At 48.3% G+C, this 20,234-nt stretch overlaps 1 protein-coding gene across 4 annotated transcripts in view; it reads right to left on the reverse strand.

Moving 5' to 3' along the window:
- The window catches only part of LOC147706699 (cullin-9-like), a 354,395-nt gene that overhangs the window by 86,962 nt on the left and 247,199 nt on the right, over window positions 1-20,234 (reverse strand). For all 4 annotated transcript variants that reach the window (XM_086925838.1, XM_086925836.1, XM_086925837.1 and 1 more), the window contains exons 21-23: window positions 18,389-18,568; window positions 15,779-15,894; window positions 14,791-14,973 (exon numbers count right to left, since the gene is read on the reverse strand). In XM_086925838.1, coding sequence (XP_086781964.1) covers window positions 14,791-14,973; window positions 15,779-15,894; window positions 18,389-18,568 — 479 coding nt within the window. The remainder of the gene's footprint in view (window positions 1-14,790; window positions 14,974-15,778; window positions 15,895-18,388; window positions 18,569-20,234) is intronic.

Raw genomic sequence — 20,234 nt, forward strand, 5'->3', positions numbered from 1 at the left:
CTGCGGAGTGCTCCACCTCACAGAGAGCTTACTGACGGTGCCTCGCTCTGCTCCCGGGGCAGAGATTGCTATATTCGGCGACGTGGATCGGCAGTCTGCTGAGGCCTGAGCTCGGCTGAAGAGAGGAGGAGGGGATCTGTCTCCCTGAGCGGAGCACTGGTGAGCGGCCGTGATCCAGAGCAGCACCTGCGAAGCCTGCACACCGGCCCTCGGACCGCGGGGCTGAGACGGGTGGGGCCGGTCCGTAGTCCGTACCCCTTGGCCGGTAGAGTGCTGCACGCTGCACGGAGCAGGACCCGCGAAGCACGCCGCCATAGCAGAGGGCGGGACCCGCGCCGGCCACCAAGAAACGGAGGTGGGGGAGAGGCTGCGGCGGGAGGTCGGCACCCACCTTCGCTGCAGTCTGAAGGATTTTGACCCCTGCGGGCGCCACAAGGAGACTCAGGGCCTACTTGGGCCTATTTGGGCCTACTGCATCACCCTACTGGAGCCTGATAACGGGGGCGAGGAGTGGCCTGTGATAGAGGAGGCCGGCTTGGACACACTGGTTTGCACTGGCAGGCTAGCGCCTGAAGAGAGGACTGACGGCTGCTTGATTTATCGTGCTGGGCACAGCCGGAAACTGGGACCATCGCCGCCCCGCTGCCGCTACTCAAGGCCTGAGATTGCAGACAGGAGCACCCGGCGGAGAGCACACTGGGTCCAGGCGCTGCACACACTCAGCGCTGACAGCTGCCTTGTGGTACTGAAAATTCTGGACCCTGCTATTGTATGGTACCGAAGCTCTACACTCGTGTCAGAAAATATCATCATACCATGACGAATTTGGTATCGGTAGACCGGTAATGATTAAGGTATTATACCTGTGCATTTGCGTCATGATTGAGTGACGAAATCACCCTTAAATCGTAGTTTTCTGTCTTGAACCCTCGGGTTCCATTTTGTGAGCGGCATCCATTTTGTGATTGCCCTTACATAGTCAAAATGACCAAGGCCGAATCCGATCTGAAAGGACACGTACACCTTTGCTGACTCCTCTGTGACCTGGGCGAGCTGACTCCACTGCCTCCAGCCAAACCTGTTCGGGCAGTTCTCATCCCAATGGCCGAGCGAGATTAGCATCAAGGCACAACATGTCAAACCGTTCATCGCATACAAGCTACGCTAATATCACACACACTGTCCCTGTTTCTTCTTTATGACTAGTTTTACAAGGAGGAGGTACCCGATTTTATTGGGGGTTCATCGATATCTGATGGAAGTTCTGGGCCTTGCTGGGTAATCTATCACTAACTGGACAAACTAAAATATGGGCTTGCCATCATGACTCTGCTTTTTCTTTGTAACGAAAATATGTATATGACCAAACTGTAAAACTAGGAATTCTTGCCGGAAGCTGATATTTGTGTATAAAAAGAGAAGGCTGGTTCTGTAAAAACGAGCAGTCTCCTGAGAACATACATGCGCTTCATGCTGTTGTACTTCTAGGATACCTGTTACTGGTTGCAGCCAATAAACTTGATCCTTGACATCACCTAGAAGACTCTGTGTTTCTGTGGTCCAAAACAGGAAGAACTCAAGAGGTCTTTGGGTGTTCCCCTGGCACCGCCGGGTCCCTAAAAACCCGTTACCTCAGCCTATCGGAGGGCCTGGGGTCCGAGTTGAGACCGGACGGAGCTGCGCCCCGGGGTTCGGACAGTCTGTCTTGGACGGAGGCCCGCCCGCATAGCTTTACACCGGCTGCCTGGTCTCTGGAGGCTCGGGAGGGGAGAGGAGTGGCGGAGGCTGCGTGGCGGCCTAGCTTTGGAGGCTTTGGGGCCCTGAACGATCTGGAGCCGCGGCGCCGCCCGTCTGAGAGGCCCTACACCTGGCGAGAGTGGTGGAACCTGTGGATGATGCCCGACTCTGTATTGTGACTCTGGTGAAGGGGGTCCTGGGGCTTGTGACGACGAGTGCCGGGTGCTGCATGACCCTGAGCCCTGCTCCAACTCCAGCGAATGGGCATTGTCTAGTGGTAAGGCGGTAGATGGAGGAGTAATTACCTGCTGGATCGCCCCCGTGGTGGCCCTGCTGCGGCACGTTGTCTTAAGATCCCCACTGTGCTGCCTGGGGACGGAGCGGTCAGGCACTGCGGAGCGATCATAAGTGGTCGGTTCGACGGCCCGACAGCAGGAGTATCCTGTGCGACTTGTGGAGGCTGGACGGCACCATACCCGAAGACGCGAGGGAGATATAAGGGCCCAGACCTTCGCCGTGCCTGCCCGGGGAGTGCACGGAGTGATCACTGCCTGATATTACAACTGCGAGATTACTTGGAGTGGAAAGGCGCTGCAAGAAAGCCAGCTGGTGCTATAGTGGTTGGCGAGCTTGGGAGCTGGGAGGCTTAGACTGGAGGAAGAGTCTTATCTGACGCTCTGCCTGGCTGGAGTGGGTACGACAGGAACGGCGCAATGTCCTCCAAACCCCGTAAGGAAAAGCCAGGCAAGGATGCCCCGCCGAGGGGAGCCCAGCAGACGGCATCGCCAGGTCCCAGCGCCTCGCCCAGACAAAAGGACGATGAGGCGCCCGCCACTAAGGCCTTCATGTTGGAACTTTTCTCTGCCATAAAAGAGGACATCTCCGAACTCCGCTCCCAGCTCGCTTCAGATCTCCGTGAGGTGAGGAGGGATGTAGATGGCATTGGGGAGCGAGTAGCCACACTGGAGGATCATGATTTGGGGCTGGCTGGCGAAGTGCACCAACTCCAACAGGATGTACTCCGGCTCACGGAGCAGAATCTGGATCTGTAGGGCCATGCGGAGGACTTGGAGAACAGGTCCCGCCGGAACAACATCCGCATCTGAGCCGTGCCCTGGGACGGTGAAGCTGGAGACCTACGAGGCTATGTAGAGGCCCTCTTCTTGCAGATCCTCGGAGAGGATGACCTCCATGAAATTCGTATGGACAGGGTCCATTGAGTTGGTCTGCCGAGGGGCACGGGATGCTCCACCCCCTGACATCCTGGTTTGCATCCACGACTTCCAACTGAAGAAACGCATACTTCGAAAAGCTCGAGGGATTTCTTCATTGCAATTTCGGGACCATCATCCCCAGCTGTTCCAGGACCTGGCGGCCTCGACGCTTCAGAAGAGGCGTGACTTTCGGCCTGTGACGGCCTTCTTGCGCCACCAGAATGTGGCCTACTCCTGGGGCCATCCTTTTCGCCTTATCTCCAGATGGCAGAACAGGTTGGTTCAAGTCAGATCCATGAAAGATGCCAAGGACCTCCTGGGCCTGGATGATGCTGCCCCTTTCCCGAGAGGGGGGGGGGGGCTCCCCATCGAGACGGAGACGGCGCTCCCCGTCCTGGCAAAGAGTGGGTCGGGCTGCTACATCGGGGAGGCCGGATCCCTCAGTCAGCCTGCAAGAGAGGGGTGCAGCAGTTGCCTCTGTAGCAACGGTGACTGTGACGCCGTCGCAGGATAGCTCTGCAGCGGCCTGAGCCCAGGGAGGAAGATTGGCTGGCGTCGGGGGGACACCTCCCTTTCAGGTACCGTGGGTATTTATGTACTTTTGGGAAGACACCCCGGCCCGGAGTTCTGGGGGGACACTAATTGTTGCCACAACCCCCTGTTCTCTGAGGGTACCAACGGACGTCCACATTTTGGGACTGTCAGTTCCTCTGATCTGCTTTATTTGCTTCTTTTTGAGACTCTTCATTGCTTCATTCGGTTGTGTTGGTTTGCTGTTAAGTCTCTTGGGTCTGAGGGGTGGGAGAGGGCTTGGGTGGTCTGTTGGTGGGGGGGATGGGGGGTTTAGGGGGGCAGTGCAGCTTCCAGTTTGTGGTATGATGTGTGTATGCGTTCTGACCGGCCAGGGTTGGGTTCTGGTGCACTGAGTGACCGCTGTGATGAGACTGCTGCTTCGATGGATGCGTGGTGCTGGTGTCCTGGTGCGGGTGGGGTGGAATCAACAGATGCACGGGGTCGGATTGTGTGGGGGGCGGGGAGCCTGGGGGAGGGGAGAGGGGGAAACCGGTCTGTTGGACGAGGTACGCTGTCCTAGATCCTGTTCTATGTAGCGATGCTCACTGGTGTGCACTATTACAATCCGGGCGGTGGCGGGGTTGGATGAAGGGGATTGAGCAGATTGGTGTGTGCCTGCTGGTGGAGAGGGAGGGGGGTCACTAATTCATAATGCCGATCACCATAGGAACATGGAATGTGAAGGGTTTGAATTCCCCACAGAAACGCCAGAAAGTTTGGAAGTATATAAATGATCATCAGCTGGATGTGGTGGGCCTTCAGGAGACTCACCTGGCGTGAAGGGACGAGACCCGCCTCAAACATAAGTAGTTTCCCCTTATTTATAGGTCGTCCGTCCCCACGAAGCATAGGGGAGTGGCCCTTCTCTTCCGCTCTGTCCTCAACTTCCAGGCCTTGGGTGTGCGTAGCGATAAGGAGAGCCGCTGGCTCATGGGTAAAGGCCTGCTTCATGGCAAATTATGCACGTTTTTGGTTTTGTATGCTCCGAATGTGGGCCAAAATTGGCTATATTCAGGCCCTCTTGCAGAAGGTGGAGGACTTTGTTGAGGGGGTCCTGTTTTTGATGGGGGACTTTAATCTGGTTTGGCATAGAGAGTTAGATAGCTCTCACCGCCAGAGGTCCGATACTGGTCTATTCTCCGCTGAGACGCAGCGGCTCATCAGTGACATGGGGCTAGTGGACGGTTGGCGTTCTCTCCATCCCCACTCTCGGGATATTACCTTCCTCTCCCATGTCCATCACTCTTATTCCCGCTTGGACCACATTGTTTTAAGTCAATCCCAGAGAGGAGATGTCCGCGAAGTCAGAATCTTCTGGCTTTCTGTTTCTGACCACAGCTTGCTCGTTCTTTGTCTACACTGGTCAGCAGGGGGAGACAGCCAACGCAAGTGGTACTTTCCAGCCCCTCTTGTCCGAAACGAGGCCTCGGGTAAAGAACTGCGCAAGGCCATCAGTGAGTTTTTTTTTATCTCAACCCAGTGCAAGATACGTCGGTGTTCAACACATGGGATGCCTTTAAGGCTTCTCTGAGGGGCACCTGCTTGGCCCTCAATGCTAACCTTAACAAGTTGCGGAGGAAGGAACGTGAGGAATTGGAAAGGGAGCTTTCCGCTCTTGAACAGGCACATAAACAGAATCCTACCAAACTGACACTTCGCCCACTGACGGAGGTCAGAGGGAAACTTAGGGCTCATTATAACAACAGAGCGGAGTTTACCCTGCTGAAATTGCGTCGCCTCTCCTATTCCCAAGGGAACAAAGTAGGGAAACACTTAGTTCGACAACTCCAGGACAAAAGATAGAAGGAATACATAGGGGGTATCCAGGATGAAACAGGGACTGTGAAGCACCGCGACGAGGCCAAGGCTGACCTCTTCGGTAACTTCTACGCCATGCTCTACGCGGGAGATGCCCTTAACCCCGAGAAACAACGAGACTACCTAAGCGCCCTCCCACTGCCCCAGGTCTCCACAGAGTGGAATGAGTTACTCACTGCCCCCTTCACTAGAGAAGAGGTCTTGGGAGCCATTAAGGCTTTGAAGCCCCATAAGGCGCCTGGGGCGGATGGCTTTACAGCTCTTTTTTATCAAACCTTCGCCACCGAGATGGGCGATTTTCTGGTGCACCTTTTTAATGGCATGGCTGAGGCCGGGGAAACATCAGGATCCATGGCAGAGGCCGTAATTTCGATTATTCCCAAACCGGGGAAGGACCCATCTAAATGCTCCTCATATAGACCAATAGCCCTTCTCAATCTTGACGCCAAGCGGTATTCCTCCATCGTCGCGAACAGGCTCCAGTACCTGATGCCGGCACTCATTCACCCGGACCAGTCTGGATTCATTAAGGGACGCCAGACTCACGATAATACCAGAAGAGTGATACATCTGATAGAGAAGGCAAATAGATTCAAGATTCCGGCGGTCCTGGTGGGCCTTGATGCAGAAAAAGCCTTCGACCGGGTGGACTGGGGCTTCTTGTTCCACACCCTGTCAGCCTTTGGCTTCTCGGCTAAATTCCTATCAATGTTCAGGGCAAACTACAGCAGCCCCCAATCTAGAGTGGCAGTTAATGGCCATCTGTCGGCATTTTTCTCACATTCACGAGGCACCTGCCCCCTTTCCCCCCTGCTCTTCGCCTTGAGCATTGAGCCGTTAGCATTAGCCGTACGAGAGCACCAGGAGATTCGTGGACTTCCCTTTACGGGGGAGCAACACAAGATTATCCTATTCGCTGATGACGTTCTCCTTTCCCTTATGGACCCAGCTCAATCTCTTCTGCACGTCCAGGAGGTCTTGTCGCACTTCGAGGAGGTGGCAGGCTTTAGGATTAACTATGATAAGTCCTATATTCTCAACCTCACGCTCTCTTCGGCTGAGGTAGACCGACGTGGGCTTCCAACTCCATCTTGTACTTGGGGATCCATTTGACTCCCACGATAGGGAAATTGTACTCCGCGAACTTCCCCCCACTATTGGCGAAGGTACAGGGCGACCTCGGGCGCTGGAAACCGATGTACATATCGTGGTTGGGGAGAATTCACGCGCTCAAGATGACCCTTCTCCCCAAGTTCTTATACCTTTTCCAGGCACTCCCTATTCCGCTGGAGATGGACTTCTTCCAGCGTCTCAAAACACAAATGCTTCGTTTCATCTGGCAGGGGGGACGGGCGCGTTTTTCTTTTACCACTCTCCGTCAGCCGCGGAAGGAGGGTGGAGTGGGCCTCCCCGACATGCACTTATATTACAAGGCAGCGCAGTTACGTGTCTTGGTGGAATGGACCCAACAGGCCCCGGAGAAACACTGGCTGCATATGGACAGGAGTGTGGAGGGGAGAACGATATGGGACTTGGTGTGGAAGCCCAAGGGGGATAGGCCCAAGAACGCGTACATCAGTACTCCCACCAGCACTACCTTGAAAGTATGGGATTTGGTATCTGGTGATGAACGATGGACATCATTCCCGTCTCCTTTTACGCCTATACACTTCAACCCAGCTTTTCCACCAGCTCTGCGGGAGGGCCCCTTTGATGCATGGAGGGAAGGGGGCTACCTTGCTCTCACGCACTTGTTTCATGGCTGTACCCCACACATCCTTGAAAACTACATGCGGGACTACGGAGCCCCAATATCTGAACGGTTCCACCACATCCAGGTGCTCCATTGGGCTATGTCACCCGCGGTCGGAGATGCGGCCACGAGACCGCACGCCCCCTTCGAGGCTTTCCTATCCCGGACAGCCACCATGAAGGGCGTCCTCTCATTCATTTATAAGCTTGTTCTCTCTTCCGCCGTATCGCGGTATATGGACCTCTGGGAGGAACTCCTCGGGCGCAATATTTCGGACGTGGAATGGTCGCACCTATGTCGCGACATCGCTGCACACAATCATTCAGTGGAACTCCGGGAGGCACATCTTAAGACTCTCATGGACTGGTACTTGTACCCAGCCAAGTTGCGTCGGATCTTCCCGAATTCCTCGGATAGATGCTGGAGGGGCCGCGGCCTCTTGGGAGACTTCCGCCACATCTGGTGGGACTGCCCGATCATCTGCCCATACTGGGAGGAGATCCTATCCCATATCAAGGAGCTGCTGGGGTACCCGATTGCGGACTCGATGGCCCATATTCTGTTGGGCCTTCGGGACCCGGATCTCGAACATCAGACTAGGGCTGACAAAAAGATACTATGGCTGTGTATTGGAGCTGCTAAGCTCACTCTAGCCGCGGCTTGGAAGAAGCCAGAAGCCCCGGCGATTTCCCTGTGGCATGCGAGAATATGGAAGCTGTTGAGCATGGAACGCATGGCCGATATCTTCTTGGGTAATTTCAAGAACTCCATGTTCCGCTGGGGCCCTTTGGTCCGCTTTCTTTCTAAAGGTCTGCCGTCTGCGGTTTGCCCACCCACGGTACAGGCTCTCCATCTGTTTCAGGTCTGAGTGTGATAACAGGATGAATGAGTAAGCGCGGATGTTGCCACCACCACTGGGGAAGGGAGGGAGTGGGGGGGTGGGGGGTGTTTCCTGGTTCGTGTTTTTGTGACACCCTGCCAATAGCTGAGGCAACAAGAGGTCCAACGCAATATAGAATGCTCAACTTTTGCACTGTTTTCTGAACTCCCAAAGCCACCCACCCCGACTCGGTTCTCGACTCTGTGGTGACTCTATATTTATGGCTTGGGGGTGTCTCATGTGCCTCCTATAGACTGGGCCTTCCGGGCTAAATTTCGGTGGCTTTCCATGCTACATGCCTCTTTGTTACTTGCCTCTTTGATTGCCCCCTGCGTGGGAAGTTGTGCGGGATTGTCGCATGTTTTTTCTGTTTCTTTGTTTACAATCTTAATAAAAACACCTTTGACCAAAAAAAAAAAAAAAAGGATAAGACCCCAGGCCCAGACGGATTTAGTGTTGAATTTTTTTTTGTTCTTTTCTCAACTACTCGTCCCCAAATTACACCAGCCTCTTATTTCCTTTTCACAAGCAGGAAACCTCATCCGGCTCCTTTTTGGAAACCTTGATTTGCCTCATACCCAAAAAAGATAAAGATCCACGTTTCTGTAAGAATTATAGACCAATGTCATTAATAAATATTGATTACAAAATGTTTTCAAAGTCCTTGGCTTTAAGATTGGAATCATTTCTACCTGATCTTTTAGGTAAGGAACAATCTGGTTTTCATAAAGGTCGCTTCCTTACAGACAATAAACGCTTATTCTTTGACATACTTTCCAAGGCCTCTCACACTTCTGAGTCTGTAACTGTTATTGCTTTGGACGCAGAAAAGGCTTAAATGGTTTGGTTTTGGCCCTAAAAATTGATAATTTATTTCCTCTACTATATTCAATTCCTCAGGCGGCTATTTCTGCAAATGGTCTTAGCTCCTCATATTTTTATTTGAGCAGAGCTGTTAGACAAGGATGTCCTTTATCCCCCTTTTTGTTCATTCTAGCTTTAGAACCTTTTTTATCTAGAATCCACCAAAACTCATCTATTTTTGGATTTGTTTCTGAAAAGACGCATATTAAATTGTCAGCTTATGCGGATGACACTTTATTATTTCTTTTGAAACCATAGTCCTCCCTTTCTTCTTTTATACACGAGGCAAATGCTTATTTTTCTGTATCAAGATATAAACGTAACAATGATAAATGCGAAATGTTACCTATGACTAAATTCACTTTTAAAGATGATTTTAAAATAATCAATTTACAATGGAACTCCCAACATATAAAATATCTGGGTATATCTTTCTCCACATCAATCAAATCGTCAATTTCCATACATTTAGATAAGCGTTCTTTAAGAATATCTAATCTGATAGACAAATGGCACCCTTTATAGCTCTCTTGATGGGGGAGATTAGACCGATTAAGATGATGTTATCCCCGGTTGTTCTTTTTACTATTTCTAACATTCCAGTTGCCATACCTCAAAATCTTTTTTTTTTTAAAGTAACTCCTTTTTATCAGCTTTTCTTTGGAAGGCCCGTGTGTCCCTCTCAAGACTCATACATCCAAGATTGGAAGGTGGTGTTAATTTTCCTGACTGTCCTACCTATCATAAAGCTTTCACATTTTGTCAGTCCTCTCATTGGCTATCAGAACCCTCACCTGAATCCGCTCTTTGGGTTAAACTTGAACACTCATAACTCACCTCCTTCTCCTTTCAAGAATACTTGTTTTTAACTCGTAAACCCAAAAAGTTAACTACTCCTATTGTCAAACACACAACTAAACTATTAGACACTCTTTTATTAGAAAAATCCACTGTTACAGAATCACTCCTACATTCCACCATATGGCACAACAACCGAATACCTGTTAAGGGTAAGCCCATCTACTAAAAGTCATGGAGACAAAGATGTTTGCTATGGGTCAATCAACTGATTCAAAATGATACGGTCATGTCTTTCCTTCGTGCTAGATCTATTTTTAATTTCCCTCTTTCATTTTATATTAACTACCAATTGCTTTACAACGCTTTAAATATAGCTATGGATCAGGCTAGTCGCACTCCTATGAATACCAATATCACTCGTACCTTTCTGAGCATATGTCCCAATGCCTCCTTCATACATGCTTGCTTGCATAAACTACAGACTTCTAGAGATAACATTAAAGTGGAGACGGCTTGGGAACAGGTATTAGATGTTAATTGGTCCACTAACTTATGGAAAAAAATTTGGCTTAAGGTTAGAAAATTCTCCAGAGCAGCCAATACCACACAGACTCTTTTCTTTATCTATAGTAGATTACTTTTTTTCCCCCATGTCCTTTTATAAAATGAATGCTGATATGCCTAATACCAGTTGGTCATGTTCCTCTACCGATACTGACTTAAAAGTTTTGTTTTTACCTGTCCTTATTGGGAGAAGGTGGCCTGATATGCAGTGCTCACTATTCTAGTGAACACTATGTATCAGTCCAACAACCCTTATTGATGATTGGTTGTAAGTCAACCTTATAGACCAGCTATCCTAGTAGCGTGGATACGAGCAGTCTAAGGCTAAAGACTCGAGAGGGCGTGTTAAGCCAGCTGTTATACCACACATATACCCCTTGAACACCAAGTGAAAGGACACCACACAAGTGTTATGAAAATAAACAGTGTATTTATTAAAATCACAACAGCCCTGTACTCTTTATGAGGACAGGGTACTAAGCACAAAACAAAACTCTTACGAAAATACTTAAGTTAGCACAGTATATACAAATGCCCGAGGGGCACGGAAAACCATATACTCTGAAAGTGGAATGCGAAATTACTAGCAGGTAATTACAGTACTAATAGGCTTTGGAATCGCTAGGACTTGACTATAGAATCGTTAGATTACTTCTAGGAGACCCAGGGGACTCGGGTGCAGAGTGTGCACTCTCACGCATGATGCGGGACAAAGTCTATGGTAGCTAGTAAAGACAAAGTTAGTGTTCTCAGGCGAACCCGACCTGGTAGGAGGAAAACGAAAGTGGATTCTGACCCTTGGATAGTGAGGCTATGCTGGGGCACCGAAATGCCGAAGTTACCTAGCCCAGGGGCTGCAGCTGCATATGTCTCAAAAGACGTCGGGAATCCTCGTAGACGGACCAGGAGCCTGGAAGAAAGATGCTGGCAGGCGACCAGTGAAGAGAGTTCGAAGTGATCCAAGCCTGGATCTTGAAGACAGATGACACCTGAAAGCAGAGGGGACTAAGTTCGTGACTACTAGCCAGTAGTCAGGTGGCACCAGGAGGGCACCGGATGGTAGTCACCTCGGCTAGGTGAGTGGGTGACGCTGTGCTCTGCAGATCTCACGGACCAGGAGGCGTTGTCGGCGACCAGGATGGAGGAGCGAGCTGTCCCACGATGGATGAAGCTGTCGGCGTCGCTGGACCCAGGATTGGGCAACAAAGCCTTGGCTAATTCAAGCCCACGCGGTGGACCTAAAATGGCGTCTGGAGTGGACCAGGAGGGTCCGGGGTGCTCCTCTCTTGGAAGGGAGCAAGGGCCAGTCTGGAGCAACCAGACCAGCAGCAGTGATGTCGTCGGGCGTCGTTAAGAAGGCCACAAGCCAGCGGGCTAGTAGCCAAACAACGCGGTGAGCAGCAAAAAAGCAGAAGGGCCCCACGCAGATCGTGGAGATGCTGGGAGGCTGGACTTCGGTGCTGGAGCTGCTCAGGGTCGGGGCTTCTCGGACCCCAAAGCACTCACCAGAGGGTTACTCGGCGGGCTTGCTGTGAAGAAGTCATGCAGTCTTGGCGATCGTCGGTCCCTCGAGGTCTCGTCGCACTCACGGTTCTCAGCTTGGCTGTAGAGGTGAGTAGAGGTCAGAGGTGCGAGGGAAGCCGGGTCTCGTCGAGCTGTGTCGTCGGATTCCTGAGGAAGGACTTGCAGCAGACCGCAGTGTTCTTAAGATGGTGCCTGCGGATGCAGGGTGACTACTCCTTAGTCACAAGGGAGAATCTTGAGGAAGAAATCTTGAAGTCCTTTTGTAGAAAGTCGTGTCTTGATTCCAAAGATGATCTAATTTGAACAGGGGGCCCGCTCCTAACTTTATACTAAGAAAAGGGGCTGACCCGGTGACTAGGTCCTGCCTATGGGTGGGACTAGGAGGGGGGTGGTTACACCCCTCTCCCATGCCGGACTTCCCCCAGGCCAGGGGCTGGTGTGCCCTTGGAACTGGTTCTGACCGGCCTATGCTTAGTGAGCACCGGGGTGCCACTCGGCAGTCACCTTCCTGTAAAGCCCTGCCTACCCAGGATACACAAAACCCTGTCTGGGATGGTGCTAGCACCGCCCCAGACAGGAAACCCTTTGTCCAAGCTCTCCTCGCTGGAAGGACTCCCAGCAGCAGGAGGTCAGACTCGTGTCTGTGGTGGCAGCATCCATTTTGTGGAGCTGAGGCTTCGTTTAACTTTAACCGGGGTTCACAGTTGTGAACTGTGTACAAGCGTTAGTCATCCCTCGAATAGACTACGGAATTGTGACCCTCAGTGGACTCCCGCTATCCACAACAGCACCCTTAAGAGCCTCCCTGAACGCTGCCGCAAGACTCATTACTGGCTCAAGAAAACATTCGCATATTTCCCCAGATTTAAAGTCCCTAAAATGGCTGCCGTTTGAAGCCAGAATACAACTAAAAATTGCAGTTATGACACACGCGGCCGTGCACCACAATGCACCCAACTACCTCGCTCAAAAATTGTCCATATCAGGAGGTTCGAGGTCCAATAGAAGCTCAAAAAATCTACTCCTGAAACCCCGTAGATTCAGGAAAGAGAAAACCTACAAGCGCTCCTTCTCAGGAATGGCACCCAGGATCTGGAATGCGCTCCCGCCTGAAACTAGGCGTATCTCCTCCGCTGCACTCTTCAAGAAAGAGGTGAAAACCATCCTTCTGGCCAAGATCTCCTGAACCTTATAGGTAGTGGTTCAGAGACTCTACATTGCCTTGTATCAATGCTCTCCTTGTCCTTTGGCATTATACCTCTACCTGATGGTGACACTACTTCGCTTCTTTCGTCCTACCGACCAATATATGAGACACATTGGGTCACAGATTCACCCTCCCGATGCCCTCACTCAGTGCGCTCTCTATACTAAAACACTGTTATAAGCCTGCCACACACCCAAGGTGTACCTGAACACCTATGTAATGTGATCCATGACTTGTGCTGTTTTATTACCTGTTCACCTGACTGTATATTGATTTGTTTTATGTATTTTGTTTTATTATTATCCTTCATGTTAGTGACTACTACATTGCTCCCATTACCATTGTTCTTTCCTACTGCCCCTACCCTGCCATTGTGAAGCGCTCTGATATCTGTAAGGATCTTGTTCGCGCTATATAAAACTTTGAATAAATAAATAAAATAAATACAGTTACATATATGTCGTGTCCCTCTAGAAGGGTGGAATGCTACCCCCGTCGCCAGAATTGGCGAGGGGTTAGTATTCCAATTCGTATGACACCTTACTCGACATGTTTTGATAAAGCAATACCAAAGATAGCATTTAACCGCGAGGATTATAATGCACTTAAGAGTATATGGTATGCGATATCATGGAACAGCTATTAGGACTTGGTTCCGCAAGCTGCAGACAGGCTCAGCTCATGCCAGAGCACCATCTCACACGATTTCAAGCACTCTGCCTTCAGGATTGTTAAGGCCTGCCATAGGAGTGACTGATAGGAATCTGTGTGTCCATTTTTAGGGTTAGATATAGGTATACTATATCTACAGCAAAGGGTGATTACACGACTTTGCCCCAGCTGTCATGCAGCCAGTTGTGTCAAATTTAGGAGGCCAGCCAGGGGTGGCATAATACATGCTTCAGCCCCTGGTAGGCCCTGGGTACACCTATGCCCTGAGTTACAGGGTCTGATAAGGTGGCCCAGTACCAATTGGTAAATGCACCTAGGATACATGAGGTAATTTAGAGAGAGAACAGCCAGGCTGTGGGTCTGATTGGCAGGCCCACAGCCAGAGAAAGTCGTAAACCAGTGAAACAAAAGCAAAAAATCTGGGTGATCATAGGATTGCAGACCCTACTCTCCTACACTTATGTTAATGCCTTCCGGAAATGCATTTGGGAACAAAATACCCTTATATTTAGTTCTAACATATCCTACTCAATTACCAACATTTTCTTGGGCTCTCTATCCGATGATTGGTCTGATTGTCACATAAATATGCAGATTTTAGATTTACTTTTGGGAGTAGCGTTTCAACAAATTACTAGAAATTGGAAGAACCTATCTGACTTTTCCTCCCAGGCTTGGTGGTATGAAGTTTGTCATAACCATAGATTGGACACAAATTATGTATATCCAGTGTCTACATTTATGGTCTCCAGTTACACAGTTTTTAGATTTTCATGCAGAACTTTCTCATGCACGTGATGCTCTGGACCAAGAAGTTTCTAAACCTCTGTGACATTCCGTTTTCTGTTTTTAAGAAACGTTTATACATGTTTAATAGAAAAACATTGTTGTTGATCTGATAAATAACCAGACTTGTTTCATAACTTTATATTTTCCTCTCCGCTCTATTTCCCTCTTTTTGATGCTGGTGATATCTATTTTAATAGTATCATATGTTGCATATCATATTGTATTGATGCTCTTTATTGTATTTTTTAATTTTCTTAAATAAACTTTAATTTTTTAAACTAAAAAAAAAAAAGAGATAAAAGTATAAGCCATGGAATGGACTTCAAATGTAGGACCAAGAATAATATAACCGATCAACAAAGGCAGCATTATTTGCAGGTATTTGTGAACTCACATTCATGGCGGTCGAGAAGGAAAGCTGCAGCAGTGCCCCAGAGAAGCCGTTTCGGAGTGCCAGCATAAATGCCGCTTGCTGTCCAAAAAGCTCTTCCATTGCTTTCTTCAGACGTAGATAAACATTCCGATATCGTTCCACAAAATCTGTTGCATCCCAAGCTGACTCCAAGAACTTCTTCACCTAAAAGAACAGGCAGGGTTTTTTTCTACAATATCAATATTTGTCAGACATAAACGTTTGTTACACAACCTATGGACTTATTTTATGTAAAGTTCTGAACATGGGCAATGCAGACCACAACACCAAGGCAGAAAAACGTGCTCATTATCTAACCAAGTAGTCACCAAACTCAGGTCGCCAACCCATCCAGTGCCATCCACAAAACACACGCCCATCAACAACGCAGTGAATACAGGGGCTGCACTTAAAGTAGTCCCATAACGTAAGGCCAAGGCTGTACTGAAAGCAGTCCTTAACTCGAGGCTAGGGCTGTATTCAAAGCAGTCCTATAACTCGAGGCCAGGGCTGCACTCAAAGCAGTCCTTAACTCGAGGGCAGGGCTGCACTCAAAGCAGTCCTTAATTCGAGAGGCCAGTGCCTCATCGCTCAAAACTCTCGTCTGTCCTGGTGTGCGGGATACACACAGGCTGTGCCTGAGTATGTACAAGTCGTCTGTGCACGTCTTTACTGTAATGGTGAATCGATTCTGCCCGTGAGGATCAATTACTAGATTTGGCAATACAGAGAAAGGAGCAGGAGTGAAAGAAATGTGTGGGGGACCCTTGGAGCGGGCATCTGTCGATAAGAGGCAGAAAAAGGAGTAAAACATACAAAGCAGAGAGTGGACACTATGAAGGCATGGCAGATAAGAAGAGCTGCCAACTTCAATAGAATATAATAAATAAAATACACAAAACCTTTTCCACAAGTGGGAAATACAAAACATTGTAGTAGGCTTCACGGCGCTCACAGACCAGTAGATTACCTGTTCCTGAACTACGCCCTGCCAGCACTGCGTAACTCCCGATATGCTGCTGGATTTGTTAGTCTGCACATTTACTGCCCCAATGCCAATTTCCGCAGCTTTAGTATTCTTCTCATCTGAAAAATCAAAACAAAAATATACTCAGCATGCACACGTTAATTAAAAACCAAGAGGGTGAAGAGCCACTAAGAGAAATGCTGTTACTTGTCAGTGTAGTAAATTCAGCATGCCAAATTCACAAACTATTTACATTCCCAAAACAAAGTAAACAAACTCCCCAGGGGCTACATCTGAAATTATAGCAACATGCTGTCAACAAGACAAGTGTGCACCTCACTCTTGCCCTCAGCTAGTCTCCCATGCACCCTGAATTGCTTTTATTAGTTCCTTATCAATCTCGGAGTATTAGAATAATAACTAATGCTGACCTCTGCTGAGGGAAAGAAAACCTTGTCCATCCTGAACCAAGGGAAATTATACACTAATTCAGAGAGATGGCTGCATGGCTAGGTCTTGATGGGCTTCTTGCAACCTTGGGAGGTGTGATCCCCACTAGGGACAGGGAAGTTTTAGAGAAAAATCTATGTCAATCTACCTTTCAGTATCTTGGTGAGATCTAGAAACAATATTTTTTAGGAGTCCTTTAACCTCTTCGCTGCGGCTGCTATTCCACCGTCACGGCCCGCGGGTGAGCTGTGCTTGTGACAGAACGGTTCCGTCACGGCCCCGCCCGCTCTTTAGAACGTCAGCGCAGGCGCGGCGAGCGGGCCGTGACGGAATCGTTCCGTCACCAGCACAGCCCACCCGAGGCTTGTGACCGAACGGTTCCGTCACAAGCATGGGAGGAGTTAAGGCATCCACAACAGACATTCAGCCTGATTCATCAAGCCGAATTCGGCTCGCAAAGGGCCAGATTCTGAGAATCTGGCCCTTTTCGAGCGCTATTTTTGCATTTGGGATTCATCATCCCAAATGCAAAAATCGGTAATAGCGATTTCGCTATTTAGCGAGGAATTACATTTAAGGAATCTCTATTTGAGATTCCTTAAATGCAATTCATCATCCATGTAAAATTTGCGAATTCGCAATTTCGGCCCGCTATTTACCGCGAGGTCAAACCTCGTGGTAAATAGCGAAAACTCAGAAAAATGCTTTTAAAAGCATTTTTCTGAGTTGCATGTTGCACACACACATGTCCTTTGGACATGTGTGTGCGCAACACCTGCTTAAATTTGCATTTAAGGGGTGCTACAGGGTGTCCTCTGGACACCCCTGGCACCCTTTAAATCGCTATCTTATTTGCGATTAGCTAATTGCTAATCGCAAATAAGGAATCTGTAGGAATCGCAAAAACGTTTGCTATTTCTACATGAATCCCGTTTTGCGAGTCTGGAATAGCGATTCCCTATGATTCGCTATTTCAGACTCGCAAAACCTCCCAATGATGAATCAGGCTGATTGTGATTATGGTTTTGGCACCAATGAGAGCATCTGTTCTGAAGAATAGTGCTCTGGCCTGGTTCCAGTTTTCGGAATGGGTGTTATTGCAACATTTCTCTCGGAGTATTGGATACAGGGTTCTCCTCAACACTATATGCAAGACTTTTCAAGGTTAAAGAGAGCACACCTCTTTTAATTTGTTGAAACCAGACTTGTTGGTCATTTTCTTTTATTTCCATTTTGGATTTTCAGATACGAATGGTTGCTGTCAGAGTGAATATCTGGAGTTTGGAGTTCAAGCTAAAACAGATGTTTTATCAGAGGATGAGCATCTGACCGATAAAAGAGTTCATGACTGAGTGGGATCCTTAAATGTTGGCTGATAAGACGGCTTATGGCAACTCAACTGTACGATTTACAGCTCTTCTGAGCAATTTTAGAAGACGCGACCCTCTGTCTTTGACATATCCTCTGGGACTCACACTAAAGATCAAGCTCAAAGCCCCAGGCCGCAAACTCTTCTGAAAACAGTAATGGATCTGTAGCTTCTGCATTCTCTGAGCTGGTTTTCCACTCAGATGACATGGCGCACAGGACCGAGTGTTTCCACCTCCAGGTGTAAAGTATTCTGGCTCAGATTGCACTGTCCTCATGGTGATTCCTTGGTTGATAGTGGCAGACAGAAATTCTAAACTTTGTTCTCGTCTATCCAAGGGAAGTTATAGTTCCAGGTTCCTAACCTATGCACATGTTTCATAGAGCAGAATCACTTTAGTCTCAGGACGCCACGATCAATGTAGCACTTGCCATTCGCAGCACAAAACAAATTCCTCAAGATTTCCCGTAAACTCAGGACTGAGTGCCAAGACTGGACCTGATGGCAGAAAAATCATTTTCAAGAGAGCGGGAGGCAAAGTGGAATTCTCTGCAGATATTTTATGGGATCCTTTTAGACACCACCTAGGTTAATGTCCACCTATGCCCGCAAGCTCTTTAAAATCAGATTACAATCATAATTTTGTATCTGAGCACTCAACGGCATGAATACACAAGAATGTGCATCTAAAGCACAATAACATATATATATGTTCTGTTGCTATTTTAATGACACTTTAACCGCCTCCCATGTGCCATGTCTGTCCACCCAAGGATTCTCATCATAAACTTGACCTGTTTTGGTGGGCGGCCTTAACTCCTCCACGTTGCTGATGTCCACGTGGACCAGCAGGTGGCTCAGCTGCCGCACTCTGGAGTTGAATTTGGTGGCTCTGCACTTGGCCTGTCGGCACTTCTCAGAGTTCTCCAGGTAATCATTAAGAAGCCAAGACAGAGGGCTCTTGCCGCTGGCATCTGAAAAAGAGGGAGAGTGAACAAACAGTGAGACTACTGGTAGATACGAGCCAGACAGATGGACATGCTCTTCCATCCCTCAGAGTAAACACTTCTATTTTTAATGATGTGTATGTTTTTATGAAGAAAATAATCAGAATATAAAAATGCATCCAATAAACGAATACAAAAGAACTGGTACATCTGGTATCTGTCAGTCATCTGTAGAAAAAAGATTATTGCTTCAAACCACGAGAATACAGCGCTGACAGAAAGGACTGTGACTTCACAGGAACATTTCTGTACTTTACTACCATGACATTGACAAGCACGTTGACAGACTAACTATATAGCTACAACGCTCCTTAGGATGACACAGATTAAGAACAAATAACTCATTCTAAAAGGAAAGTTTGGAGACTATAAACAAGGCATACAAGGGCATCATCAACATGCATTTCTGGGGGGGCAGCGGGCAGGTGGGAATGGCAGGCTGCTGAAGAAAATAATTGAAGAAAAGCTTTGTATCATGAGCTCGAGAACTATTATAATGACAGTGTAGGCAGATATTGCAGCAGCAGTACAGAGGAGCAAGACAAATGCAGACCCTCAATAAGGGGGGCCCGGGCATTGAACCCAGAGCCATATCCAATACTGTTTCTGGGACTGGCCTAGAGTAAATATGAGAGCAACCCTTTGTACAAGGGTAAAAGAAGGGAGGGGGTGTGTGGGAGTATAGGTGTGTGTGTGTGTATGGTTATGGATAAATCAGACTTTCCAATGAAAATACATTTTATGTTTTATTAATACCTCTCAAAGCTATTCATTGAACAGAGATTAAACGTTATAAAAATAAAGGATCATGAGCACTGCGTTTGGAGTGCGAGTTACATTTTCCACGACTGTTGTTCTGGATCATGGAGTCCACTTTAATTTGTGAAAGTTAGTGTGGTTTTTTTTTAGTCTAATTCGTAACCATATCAATATTTTCATTGTATATTTTAGGAAATGAGTGTGATTATATATATATGCGGCATTCCAAGCCTTTTTAGGCGTGGAATGCCACATAAATTTTGCAAAAACAAAAGGAAGTAGGGAACTCAGGGTAGTTGCCAAGTTGTAGGTGGAGAACAGCTCTGTTATATGGAACACTCTACAACACCACTATCACTCTAAAACTACTCACCTCTAATGTAGGGTTTTCTAGCACAGTTATTAAGCTTAAGTTTAGTTTAGTGCCACGAACTGCGAGCAAGAAAAGTAACAAAGTCCTTTGTCATTTTTGCAGCAAAATCTTTAAGCATATGTAGGAAAGTGACTCTTTGGGACATGGTCAGACCCCACATTTTGCCTGGAAAATGATGCAACTTCGACTAGCAGTGCACAGGGTCCCTGCCAACCAGGTCCACTGGTTCCTGAGCCCTTTCCCTAAACCGTACCTTTTGTTTCTCAAGTGGCACACCTTCAGTGGCCCTTGTAAGTCCCTGGTAGATCAATCAATCAATCAATGACATTTATAAAGCGCACTACATACCCGTAGGGTCTCAAGGCGCTGGGGGTGGGGGGGGGTGGGGGGGGGGGGAGGGGGGTGCTGCTACTGCTCGAACAGCCAGGTCTTCAGCTTCTTCCTGAAGGAGAGGTGGTCTTGGGTCAGGCGCAGGTCGGGAGGGAGGGAGTTCCAGGTATC

The sequence above is a fragment of the Lissotriton vulgaris genome, chromosome 6, assembly GCF_964263255.1.
Source record: "Lissotriton vulgaris chromosome 6, aLisVul1.2, whole genome shotgun sequence".
Lineage (NCBI taxonomy): Eukaryota > Metazoa > Chordata > Amphibia > Caudata > Salamandridae > Lissotriton > Lissotriton vulgaris.